Genomic DNA, 13,630 nt, shown 5'->3' on the forward strand with positions numbered 1-13,630 from the left:
TCAAGGCGAGCCTGTTTCATTCGTCATATGCCCTGAGAAAGCGACCTACGTTAGCCAGGCTAGTTTTGCCAATTTCAGTAAGTCAGGCTATTTAAAGGTCTCTGACAGTCAGAATCACTGTTTACAGGCAAAGGTCGAGCTGGTCTTTTGTCAGATGTGTATATATTGACCAGTTTAGAGGTAAATACTCTTGCCAGAGCCTGGAATCGAACCCGTGTTTTGAGTGACTTTGCATGGGACATTTGACAACCTCAAGAAAAGGCTCTTGTCTTCATTTGCAATGCACCTAGACCATAAGGGGCAATGCTGGGGCCACTTGTAATGTTAGAAAGGCCAGTTACATTAAACATTATTGCTGTCATATACCATGTTCCTTTGATTAAACGCTGCAGCGTTTATTACACAATGATCATTTGTGGTGCAGCGTTTTTTCGAGGGTGGCGTTTATTCAAGGGCAACGTTTAATTAGTAAGAGAGATTCAGTGAATTGTAGCTGCAGTGCGGCCATAGACAAACACAGAATAGACAAGGAGGTCAAACAAAAGCCCAGTGTAAAATGTATGCCGCGCGTGTGTCTACTTTGTGTACACATCTGACGCAGCATGCCGAAACATTCTTACACTAGCTTTTAAACAGAAAGCTGTGCAGAAAGCACTCACCACCAGCAACATATCTGTAGCACGCAAACTTGGTGTTGATGAAATGCACATTCAGGAATGGTTAAGTCAGCTACCTCGCTATATTGTACACAATATGTTTAACTATATCTATAGGCCTGAATGCAATTGTCGCAATTGCATTACAATAATGTATAATTTTTTTTCAAGTAATGTCTTAATTTTTTATTATATAATTGTATTCAGTATTATTACGTGACTTTATTTTGAAGGCCTTTTGGGACGCTCATGAGAGAGAGAGTCGACAACCTAACAGCAAGCGAAGCACAGACAATTTAATGCTCTGATAAAAGTTTCAAGTTCAAGTTTATTATCATATACTCATGAACATCATTTATAAGTAATGAAATTCTTTGTGCTCAATGTCCGTTCAACTTAGAGAATAAAACAAATTAAATACTGGAATGGAGAAAAAGAGTAGAAAAAATAAGAAAATTTGTAGTGCAAAAAGATATTTCAAGGACAGTTCAGCATCCAGATGGCATGTGGGTAAAAACGATCCCTGTATCTGCTGGTACAAGTCCTTATGCTTTTCTATCGCCTTCCAGAAGGCAGGAGGGAGAAAAGACTGTGGCAGGGATGACTAGGGTCAAAAAATGATTCACTTGGCCTTTCTCCTGCAGTGCTGGCTGTTAAGGTCCTGAATATAGTCCTTGTAATACGCTGTGCAGATTTGACCACTCTTGTAGTGTCTTCCTGTCCTGGGCAGTGCTGTTGCCAAACCATGTTGTAATGCCACCAGTCAGTATGCTCTCAATGGTCCAGTGGTAAAAATTGGTCAGTATAGTGCAGTCCGTGCCAAATTTCCGCTGTCACCGCAGAAAAAAGAGCCTCTGTTTCGCTGTCCTTGTAACCACACCAATATGGTGGTCCAGCTCAGATCAGTTGATACCAAAAAATCTGAAACTTTTGACTCTCTCCACAGCTGTGCCCTCGATGTGAATGGGTGAATGTTCTCCCTGCAGCCGCCTGTAGTCCACTATCAACTCCTTGGTTTTTGCTACATTAAGCAACAGGCTGTTATGCTGACACCAGGATGTCATTGTTGCCACCTCTGCTCTGTACGCAGACTCATCACCATTCTTGATGCAGCCGATAATGGTGGTGTCATCAGCAAACTTAATGATGGTGTTGGAGCTGTTAGTGGCTGCACAATCATAGGTGAACAGAGAGTACAACAGTGGGCTTAACACACAACCCTGTGGGGCACCAGTGCTGAGTGTTAGACTTGTTGAGGTGATGTTACCTAGCCGTACTGCCTGTGGCCTGTCTGTCAGGAAGTTCAATATCCAGCTGCACATGGAAGGACTGATGTTCAGGTCCTGTAGTTTCATGATGAGCCTGGATGGTACTATGGTGTTGAAGGCGGAGCTGAAGTCGATGAAGAGCATCCGCACGTATATGTTGTTCTGATCCAGGTGAAAGAGAGCAGTGTTCAAGGCCAAAGCTACAGCATCATCTGTAGATCTGTTCGGCCTATATGCAAACTGGAGTAGGTCTAATGCAGGTGACAGGCAGGATGTAATGTGGTCTTTGACTAACCTCTCAAAGCATTGACAACAGAAGTGACTACAACAGGGCGGTAATCATTGAGACAGCTCACTGATGGTTTCTTAGGGACTGGGATGATGGTGGCCCCCTTGAAGCTATTGGGGACGACATACTGCGACAGGGAGAGGTTAAAGATGTCAGTGAACACCCCTGCCAGATCAGGAGCACAGGCCTTGAGAACACAGCCAGGGATGTTGTCAGGTCCTGGAGCTTTATGCACATTCACTCTAAGTGATAAGTTTAAGGTTGTTATAGAGGTTGTTAGCAATCTAAGGAAACTTCTATTCCCTTGTGTACACTACAGCATCCAGCAAACAAAGTATGTTGTTTTGTGTCTGTATTTTACTTTGGTGAACGTTATTTACATGCTGCACATGTCATTGTATGTTCATATTAAGCTAATGTGGTCTTTATTTTCTCATTACAGCGTGAGTTTAGTTTTAACTTGGATTTGGAGAAGAAGCTTCAAATAAACCTGTAGCAAGTAAGACACTTGTGCCTGCCAGTGCTTCATGGGAATTATAGTACACTACACTTGTGAATTACTTGTGTAATACATTTACATTTAGCAGACGCTCTTATCCAGAGTAATAAATAATGTGTTTTAATTTAAATAAATTAAATAACCGTTTTCTGATTTTTGGGGGGAGGCGTTTAATCGAGGGTGCCATTTATTAGACAATGTTCATTTTTGGTGCAGCGTTTATTCCAGGGCAACGTATAATCAAATAAAAACTGTAGTTTTCTTCCCAGCATTGCAAACACTAACAGGCAAAAGCAGTGGTGCCCAGATATGTTTCATAGGACTGGTGAAAAAGAGAAGCACAAAGGTACAACATCCTCCCACTACCATTATCTCAAATTCACTCTCCTGAGTTTCCTCTATGTACAGTTAGGTCCATAAGTATTTGGACATTGACACAATTTTCATCATTTTGGCTCTGTATACCACAACAATGGATTTGAAATTAAACAATCAAGATGTGCTTTAAGTGCAGACTTTCAGCTTTAATTTCAGGGTATTTACATCCAAATCAGGTGAACGGTGTAGGAATTACAACACATTTTATATGTGGCCCCCCCTTTTTAAGGGACCAAAAATAATTGGACAAACTAACATAATCATAAATCTAATTGTCACTTTTAATACTTGGTTGCAAATTCTTTGCTGTCAATGACAGCCTGAAGTCTGGAACCCATAGACATCACCAGACGCTGGGTTTCGTCCCTGGTGATGCTCTGCCAGGCCTCTACTGCAACTGTCTTCAGTTCCTGCTTGTTCTTGGGGCATTTTCCCTTCAGTTTTGTCTTTAGCAAGTGAAATGCATGCTCAATTGGATTTAGGTCAGGTGATTGACTTGGCCATTGCAGAACATTCCACTTCTTTGCCTTAAAAAACTCTTTGGTTGCTTTCGCAGTATGCTTCGGGTCATTGTCCATCTGCACTGTGAAGCGCCGTCCTATGAGTTCTGAAGCATTTGGCTGAATCTGAGCAGATAATATTGCCCGAAACACTTCAGAATTCATCCTACTGCTTTTGTCAGCAGTCACATCATCGATAAATACAAGGGAACCAGTTCCATTGGCAGCCATACATGCCCACGCCATAACACTACCTCCACCATGCTTCACTGATGAGGTGGTATGCTTTGGATCATGAGCAGTTCCTTCCCTTCTCCATACTCTTCTCTTCCCATCATTCTGGTACAAGTTGATCTTGGTCTCATCTGTCCATAGGATGTTGTTCCAGAACTGTACAGGCTCTTTTAGATGTTTTTTGGCAAACTCTAATCTGGTCTTCCTGTTTTTGAGACTCACCAATGGTTTACATCTTGTGGTGAACCCTCTGTATTTACTCTGGTGAAGTCTTCTCTTAATTGTTGACTTTGACACAGATACGCCTACCTCCTGGAGAGTGTTCTTGATCTGGCCAACTGTTGTGAAGGGGTTTTTCTTCACCAGGGAAAGAATTCTTCTGTCATCCACCACAGTTGTTTTCCGTGGTCTTCCGGGTCTTTTGGTGTTGCTGAGCTCACCAGTGCGTTCTTTCTTTTTAAGAATGTACCAAACAGTTGATTTGGCCACACCTAATGTTTTTGCTATCTCTCTGATAGGTTTGTTTTGATTTTTCAGCCTAACGATGGCTTGCTTCACTGATGGTGACAGCTCTTTGGACTTCATATTGAGAGTTGACAGCAACAGATTCCAAACACAAATACCATACTTGAAATGAACTCTAGACCTTTTATCTGCTCCTTGTCAATGAAATAACGAACTCCCTTTATGAGGGAATAACATACACCTGGCCATGGAACAGCTGAGCAGCCAACACGCACCAGGGTAAGCTACAACAATGACAAACCCTGGTTTACAGCTAAACTCAGAAGGTTGAGGTCAGAGAAAGAGGCCGCGTTTAGGAGTGGGGACAAAGACAGTTTCAAGGAGTCGAAGAACAGGTTTAGCAAGGCGGTGAGGGAGGCTAAACGACTGTACTCAGAGAGGCTAAAACACCAATTCTCTGCAAACGACTCTGCTTCTGTCTGGAGAGGGCTCAGGCAAATTACCAACTACAAGCCCAGAGCCCCCCACTCCACTAACGACTCCCGCCTGGCCAACGACCTGAATGAGTTCTACTGCAGATTTGAAAGACAATTGGACAGTCTTGAACTACCCCTTCCCACCCAGGAGGCCTCCCACCTCCCCCCCTCTACAGTGACGACTCTCTCCATTCAGGAGGGTGAAGTTAACAGTCTTTTCAAGAGGCAGAATCCCCGCAAAGCAGCTGGGCCGGACTCTGTCTCTCCAGCCACCCTCAAGCACTGCGCTGACCAGCTGTCTCCGGTGTTTACCTACATCTTTAACACCTCCCTTGAGACATGCCATGTGCCAGCCTGTCTCAAGTCCTCCACCATCATCCCTGTGCCCAAAAAGCCAAGGCCAACAGGACATAATGACTACAGACCCGTCGCCCTGACCTCTGTGGTAATGAAGTCTTTCGAGCGCCTGGTGCTGGCACACCTTAAATCCATCACTGACCCTCTACTGGACCCCCTGCAGTTTGCCTACAGAGCCAACAGGTCTGTGGACGATGCAGTTAACATGGCCCTCCACTTCACCCTACAGCACCTGGACTCCCCAGCATCCTATGCCAGGATCCTGTTTGTGGACTTCAGCTCTGCCTTCAATACCATCATCCCCGCCCTGCTTCAGAACAAGCTCTCCCAGCTGAACGTGCCTGATTCCACCTGCAGGTGGATCACAGACTTCCTGTCTGACAGGAAGCAGTGCGTTAAGCTGGGAACACAAGTCTCTGACTCCCGGTCCATCAGCACCGGATCACCTCAGGGCTGCGTCCTTTCTCCTCTGCTCTTCTCCCTGTACACCAACAGTTGCACCTCCAGTCATCCGTCCGTCAAACTCCTGAAGTTTGCGGACGACACCACCCTTATTGGGCTCATCTCTGGTGGAGACGAGTCTGATTATAGGTGGGAAGCGGCCAACCTGGTGACCTGGTGCAGCCAGAACAACTTAGAGCTCAATGCTCTTAAGACAGTGGAGATGGTTGTGGACTTCAGGAGGAACACAGCCCTACTCACCCCCATCACCCTGTGTGACTCCCCAGTCAACACTGTGGAGTCCTTCCGCTTCCTGGGCACTATCCTCTCCCAGGACCTCAAGTGGGAACTGAACATCAGCTCCCACATCAAGAAAGCACAACAGAGGATGTACTTCCTTCAGCAGCTGAAGAAGTTCAACCTGCCAAAGACAATGATGGTGCACTTCTACTCAGCCATCATTGAGTCCATCCTCACCTCCATCACCGTCTGGTACGCTGCTGCCACTGCCAAGGACAAGAGCAGACTGCAGCGTATCATCCGTACTGCTGAGAAGGTGATTGGCTGCAATCTGCCTACCCTCGAGGACCTGCACACCTCGAGGACCCTGAGGCGAGCGAGGAAGATTGTGGCCGACTCCTCCCACCCTGGACACTCCCTGTTTCAGTCACTCCCCTCCGGCAGAAGGCTGCGGTCTATCAGGACCAATACCTCACGCCACAAAAACAGTTTCTTCCCTTCCGCTGTTGGCCTCTTCAACAAGGCCAAGGGACCACACTGACTCAAATGACTTCTTGCTTAAAACACTCTGCTTTTTGCACTGCATTACAACATGGTATCTTGTACATTTGTATTTTTTGTAATATTTGTAATATTTGTATTTTTATATTGTAATTTACGGCAACTTATATTTTATTGTATATTTAATTCTATTCTAATCCCACTTAGTACTGCTAGTTTATGTACCCTTATTATAGTTAGTCCACATATTTAAATTTTAGGTATATGTTTATTGTATGCACCTTCCTGCCAAAGCAAATTCCTTGTCTGTGCAAACTTTCATGGCGAATAAATCCCTTTCTGATTCTGATTGTCCAATTACTTTTGGTCCCTTAAAAAGGGGGGGGCCACATATAAAATGTATTGTAATTCCTACACCGTTCACCTGATTTGGATGTAAATACCCTGAAATTAAAGCTGAAAGTCTGCACTTAAAGCACATCTTGATTGTTTCATTTCAAATCCATTGTGGTGGTATACAGAGCCAAAATGATGAAAATTGTGTCAATGTCCAAATACTTATGGACCTAACTGTATATCCGTAACTGCTATAGTATGGGCCTACATGAAAGTTTCAAAGAAAAAGTGTAATAATGCAGAATACAGGAAATGGGAAAAGTGTGCTGGTGTGGAAAGTCCCCACAAACTGCAGAATGGCCAGAAAATATTAGATTTTACATTAGATTTTATCAAGGCCCAATTGCAAAAGAGGTCCAAAGGATATTTACAATTGTAGTAGGCCATTAATATGTTCAGGGGTGTAATTTGTTGGATAAGAAGCCCCCAACTCCAGAGTTGATGTTATCTTTACATATAGATAGACATTAGCTCTACCGTGGTCCAGTTGCCCGCATGACTCTTGTCAGTTGTGTTTAACTGAGATTCTAGAGAGAGGTCAATTCAGGATGAGTTCCAATATCCATGGTTTTCAAACCAGTCCCGGGGAACATTGAAAACAGTATTGCCGCGTGTGGTGTGTTTTTTGTAAAGTGTATCCTCACTTTCATTAAGTTATTGTTGTAGTCAAAGCTTTTAAAGGATGGATCTCTGCATGGTGTGCCTGACCAGAGCACAGAACACACATGGTGGCATTTTGACCCTGTCAGGCCAACATGTCTGAAAGTTGGTACCAGGGATGGAAATTAACACCCGCCACCAGCCAAATGCGGGTGATTTTGTGTTGTGGCGGGTAAACTCGCTTCACCTACCGGCCACCGTGGCGGGTAAATAAAAATAGCATACTGTTTCACCCGGACACTTTAGAGGCGGCGCACCTTCAAAAATGCGTTACATCACAGGCGTTAAGAGGTCCGCTGAGAAAACATCTCAGGAGGAGCCAGTGGACAAAGAGGCGAAAGTAAAAAAAAACGATTTTTTAAAGAACGATGGAGAAAAGCAGACAATGGGGAGTCCCGCGATTCATAGTTTTCACGTGACGTCACGTTCCAAGGGACACGCCCCCCTGGAGGGCAAAAAAGACTTTCCGCTGCCCGCCACCCATTATAAAGTCATACATTTACGTTGAGTCTGCTGTTTTTGTTTAGGCATAATGCCGGATGGTTGTTGTGCTATCGGATGCACTAATTGCAGAGGAGACAAGTCTGGGCTGGGTTTCTACAGAATTCCATCCGATAAAGAAAATATAGAGAGGAGAAGATTGTGGATTTGTGGCATTAAACAACACTACCTCTGTCTCCGGTGAGGGCATACAATGGCAGCCGTCCAAATATACACGTATTTGCAGCGAACACTTCATCAAAGCTAAGCATAAGTAAAGTTAAACGCAAGTATATTACTGATCGTATTTTTAGACATAAAACACATCTTTATGTAATCGGTTTGAGATAGTTTGTTGTGTTTCGAGGCGACCAACTGCATTGGTCGTAGTGAGATAAAGTTAGCTAGTTAGCTAAACGGTTGGGTTGTTGTGTTAGATGCCAACACTTGCAGTTTGTGTCCATATCTTTGCTTTTCTTTAGCTGAGAGGTGATACAAAGACCATGTGCAAAGGCAACTTCATACCTCCAAAAATGATTGATATAAAGCAAATTGAATATATCGCTAACGCTAAAATAATGCTTTACACATCCGCCAGCCAAAAACTGATACTCTGATTCAATTACAAGTTCATATGAAGACTCTTGAGAATGTTGAGTACACAAATCTGAGAAAACGTTGACTGTAACATGAAAAGTAGATTTTTTGTGAATATTTGAAACATGCATGCTTGGCTAATTGCTAACGAAATTTCCAATGAAATGTCTCCCTCTGCTCCTCAGCGCGCGTGCTCCACATTCTCACACACTCAGCCTTTCCCTTGACACACGCGCAAGCTTGGCAAGATGCATACACAACATTTCAGGCAATTGTGGGCTGACCAAGCCCCCACTCATTGCTTGGTCTTTAGCAAAGGCCCATGTGGATCTTGATGGTATTGCATTTCCGATTTTGTATGCAATGGTAAAAAGTTTTCCAAATCCTGAAACATTGATAGTATAGGTTAAGAGTAACTACCACACCACAAATGACGCACCATTATCCATAGGTCGCGCTATGGCCACGCCCCAATTGTCCATTTACAAAGTGATGCCATTTGCATCCAATTTGTCCCAAAATTCTGAAGTTCAATAGATATGTCTTATTTCTCATGAGGAACAAAAAAGCCTCAAGAACCTATAAAGGCCGCCATATTGGATTTTTCTGTACAATAAAACTTCAGGAAACACGTTTTTTCGCTACTCCTCCAATTTTTGTCCAATCTTCCCCAGAATTGGCACACATCATTGTCAGAGCAACCCTCACTCAATTCTTCAACACATTTTTGATTTTCACAGCCGTTTGTCTGGTACAGCCAATCAAATTTGGCATAAAAGCAACCAAACAGGAAGTTGGGTCAAATCTCAGCAAATGTTTGAGATATCAACACCAAACTTGGTGTGTTTCGTCTTGGTAGCGATTGAGTTGCTTGTATTTTTATTTACGTTCCGTTGCATGGTTTAGGCTCAAGTTAAGTTTTAGTGGCGAAAAGTGAAGCTAACGGTGGCTAATTTGCTAGCCACAGTCACTGACGTTACTAACGTCACTGTGTCACGAAAACACGCGTGACTACCTTTGGCAGAACATTCGTTTCGCATCTGTTAACTTGGAGGATAGCTAGGCTAACTATAGCTTTACTGCAAGGCAGCTGCAGAAACGCCACAAGCAAAGAGGCCAGGGTGATAACTATTTACTCATTTTACTTTGTGATCTGAAACACTATTGTGAAATGTAATGTACAATATTAGCTGATATTATTAAGGAAGTAAGCCCACATCTATCGGAAACGGTAGTAGCCTCTGTTGCCCGGGCAACACATACTACAGTGGTCTATGATGCATCTGTTTTCAATCGTTAAAATAAACATTCCTCACAAATACATTTTCGTTGTAGGATTTATTATGACATTACATTACAAGTAAACGATTTATGGGTGAAATTATCATTGCCTGTGGTTTCAAACCAGTGTTGCTCACGGCAACGCTGTAGCCTAGACACTACAAAAACATCTACACAGCTGTAGGAAGTCAAACGGCGACAGAACATGTTCGGCACTCCCCTTACTTAAATAAAAAGTCTATCTAACTACTAACCTGAACTTCATTGCCACAGTCTAAACTTTGTCATTTGTCACTATCTGTTCATGAAAATAATTAATTTCAGGCTAAACCGTACAACGGAACGTTAAATCCAATTCAACCAACGCAATCGCTATCAAGACGAACACAGCAGTAGTCTACTGTACTGTAGTAGTACAATTTACCGGGGCAGCTTCTCCACACAGGGATAGCGCGCTTTGCGTTGTTACTGACAATGATCGCTACCAGTGAGCTTTTTATGAAAGCGATTTTCCACTAAATAAATGTCAAGCTTATTTACAGTTTTTGGGGGCATATTTTCAGTTAGCAGATGGTACTGTTTGAATCGCGATTCCATCTTCTACTGTCGGTAACGTCGTAGAATAATCTTCAAAGGGGGTTCTTTATTAATGAATGAATGCAATATGAGTAGGCTAAATGCCTGAAAATATCACGAGAAGGGAAAAACTTAAAAGGACGTTTAAGTCATAGAGATTAGGTCAATTTTTACACCGGTCTGACAAATTTATTTGTTTTGATTCAACTATGAGGCTGCCTCTTGCAGGGGAAATGAGAAGACATCTATTTCATTCTACACTTCACTCGTATTTTGAGTTGTAAATGAGCAGCAAAAAAAAAAAGAAGCTTTTAAATCTATGTAATCTTTATAAATAATAAGTATGCATTTTTATATAAAATATCAGGGAGTCAGGTGGCTGAGCGGTGAGGGAGTCGGGCTAGTAATCCGAAGGTTGCCAGTTCGATTCCCGGTCATGCCAACTGACGTTGTGTCCTTGGGCAAGGCACTTCACCCTACTTGCCTAGGGGGAATGTCCCTGTACTTACTGTAAGTCGCTCTGGATAAGAGCGTCTACTAAATGACTAAATGTAAATATACAGAAATATCAGTTGTAAAAATGTCATTAAAAAACGGACCCCCCTGTGCAACCGACGCAAGCAAGCACACCCTACAATTTCCCCAGAAATTGTACCCTCTAGTTTGGAAGTGGTTTGGCTTTTTGAAATCCGACAAAGAGTAGAGCAATGTTCGGTGCCATGTCATAAACAAACAGGTAGCTACCAAGTCTGGTAATACGACAAACCTTTTTTACCACCTGAAGCAAAATCACTCGTTGGAACATGCATAAAGTGTGAGTTTGCACCAAGGTATTGATAAAAGCAAGGTTTTAAAAATCTTAAGTCACTTGACCCCAGGTACGTGCTCCCTGGCAGCAAACATTTCTCTCACACCACACTGCCTAAACTTTATGCCGAGTGTAGGGAAAAAGTTGAGGAAGAGACTTATTTTGCTACTACTACAGATCTGTGGTCTATCGTCTTAATTATCGTTATCGAATGGAAATATCTATATCTATATATTTTTTACCCATATCGCCCAGCCCTACTCCTCGGTCAGTTGTCGTGTCCTATTTATGAGAATGTGATACAGAAAATACAAAATACAGGACTAATTTACAGCATTGCATAGCAGAAAGGATAAAATACAGATGTTAATTTAAACACAGCAAATACCCCTTAGGCTACATAATCATTTGCATGAATGTACCAGAGCATTGGTAATTTGTTTAAAATAATGAGAAATTGCTTTTATGATGTGCATAAAATAGATGTGGAGGTTGAACAACTACTTCAGAGATGACAGAGAATTTCAATTGTGATCTGAGAAATATAGGTACCAAAGCCACTGAGAAGAACTGTAATCACCAGCTCCATCACAGCCACTGCACTATCTATAATTAAAGAAATTATTTTTACCTCCAGGCGAGCCCATGGGTCTCCCAAAGTACACCCACCAGTGTACTGAAATCCTCAAATTCTACTCTGCTAGTTTGGAATTTGGGTGAACTCACCAGTAAGTACTCTGATTGTTGGTCCGCTCAATCTCATATTTTTTTATTTGTTCGTAAATGTATCTGGAGGAAATGCAGCCAAGAGCCAGCCTGTAGAAAGAAGCAACACTGTTAGAAACCAATCTGTTCATAGGTAATTCACACAGTTACCAAATTGACTCTTGTCAAATGGTTACTCTGCCTTGTTTTGCAAATGAGTTCTAAATTTACATTTCAATAAATGAAGGTTAAGTATGAATGGAATGCTTAGGTTAATTAATGCTTTCTGTGTCCTATGGCTTTTCTGATAGTATAGGCCCATTTAGGCAGGTAAGGTATATAAGGGCTCTTGGTAATCCAATATTTTCCAATAACCTTTCATGTGTTTTGTAATGTATATCTGTCTAATAATTACAGGAATATCTGTGTGCAGTAGGCTACTGTGATTGAACTAATGCGATGAATAAAGGCATTTGCAATGAAATGAAAGCGTAGTAAATAAAATAAAATTAGTTATTTAGAAGTGAATTTGCTTTTACAACCGATAATAATCCGCTTTCAATGGGGCTGGCAATGAACAGAACGACAATATAAAGTGGATATAATTTTTGTATAGATCAGTGGATTTTGTTACATAAATTAATGTGTTTACTGATGTAAAAACTGCCAGTACATTGCAAATGTACAAGAGCTGTATGGTGAATTATGCATACAATTATGACAACTGGCTCAACCATTGTGCATGTAATGACTTCTGTTATGAACTAAATGTTTAGATATGTGTGGTGGTAAGACAATTTAACAGAAAACCATATAGTACATTTTATCAACATAACATAAGCAATTTATAACGTAGGAAACAGCAGACAAATGAAGGCTACATAATCATTTGCTTGAAGGTAGGCTACCACTGCATTGGCAATTTGACAAAAATAGATGTGGAGGTTGGACAAGTACTTCAGAGATGACAGAGAATTTCAATTGTGATCTGAGAAATATAGGTACCAAAACCAATGAGATTATCAACAGCTGCATCACGGGCACTGCACTATCTATAATTCCAGAAATCTGTGTGTGTCATTGACATCACGGGCACTGTGCCCTATCTATAATTCTAGGAATCTGGGCAGGGGCGGAGCTAGACTCTCAGTACAGTGGGGGCGGAGCTTCATCACGGGGCCCTCTGCTACCAAGTCATTTTAAAATTAAAACCGTAAAAAAAAAACGGTTAAATATCTGATGAATGCACATGTTATAACGTGTCACTTGTTGAGCCAAGTAAGCCTATATGTCAAATAAAACACAAAGAAAAGCCACATTTTGACAAATTTGTATTTACGAACACAGAAAACAGTTTGCCAGTCAAGGAAAAATGTTTCGACACCACAGACAATGACAGCTGATTGACAGCAATGGTGCTGAACAGGCCAAGTGCGCTCAATCAGATCTAACTATTCTCTTAAGTGCTACATCTATGGCGCTGCCACTGTCTAACTGTACTCCCTGGATAAATATTGTCTAATTTCTGGAAAAAATGGTCGTACCTTTGCTATATTCCTCAGGTGAAAGAAAGCTGTTTTGGTCACTTTATTAATGTGAGAGTTGAAATTCAAATCTGAGTCCAGGATTACGCCGAGACTCGTCACCTCTGGTTTAAGACAGGGGGTTAAGCCTCCAAGATTCTTAATAAGCATCTCTCTTTTGTATTTGGGGCCACATAGTAGGACATCGGTTTTGTCTTCATTTAATTTAAGAAAGTTATCATTCATCCATTTGTTTATTGCCAACAGGCAGTTTGTAATGGAATTGATGGCCGTTGCATC

General features: G+C 42.0%; 1 protein-coding gene across 1 annotated transcript in view; it reads right to left on the minus strand.

The window, feature by feature from the left end:
- The window catches only part of cry-dash (cryptochrome DASH), a 76,800-nt gene that overhangs the window by 16,956 nt on the left and 46,214 nt on the right, over window positions 1–13,630 (minus strand). The window contains exon 8 of the mRNA XM_067251526.1: window positions 11,829–11,918. Coding sequence (XP_067107627.1) covers window positions 11,829–11,918 — 90 coding nt within the window. The remainder of the gene's footprint in view (window positions 1–11,828; window positions 11,919–13,630) is intronic.

This window comes from Osmerus mordax, chromosome 15, assembly GCF_038355195.1.
Source record: "Osmerus mordax isolate fOsmMor3 chromosome 15, fOsmMor3.pri, whole genome shotgun sequence".
Taxonomy (NCBI): domain Eukaryota; kingdom Metazoa; phylum Chordata; class Actinopteri; order Osmeriformes; family Osmeridae; genus Osmerus; species Osmerus mordax.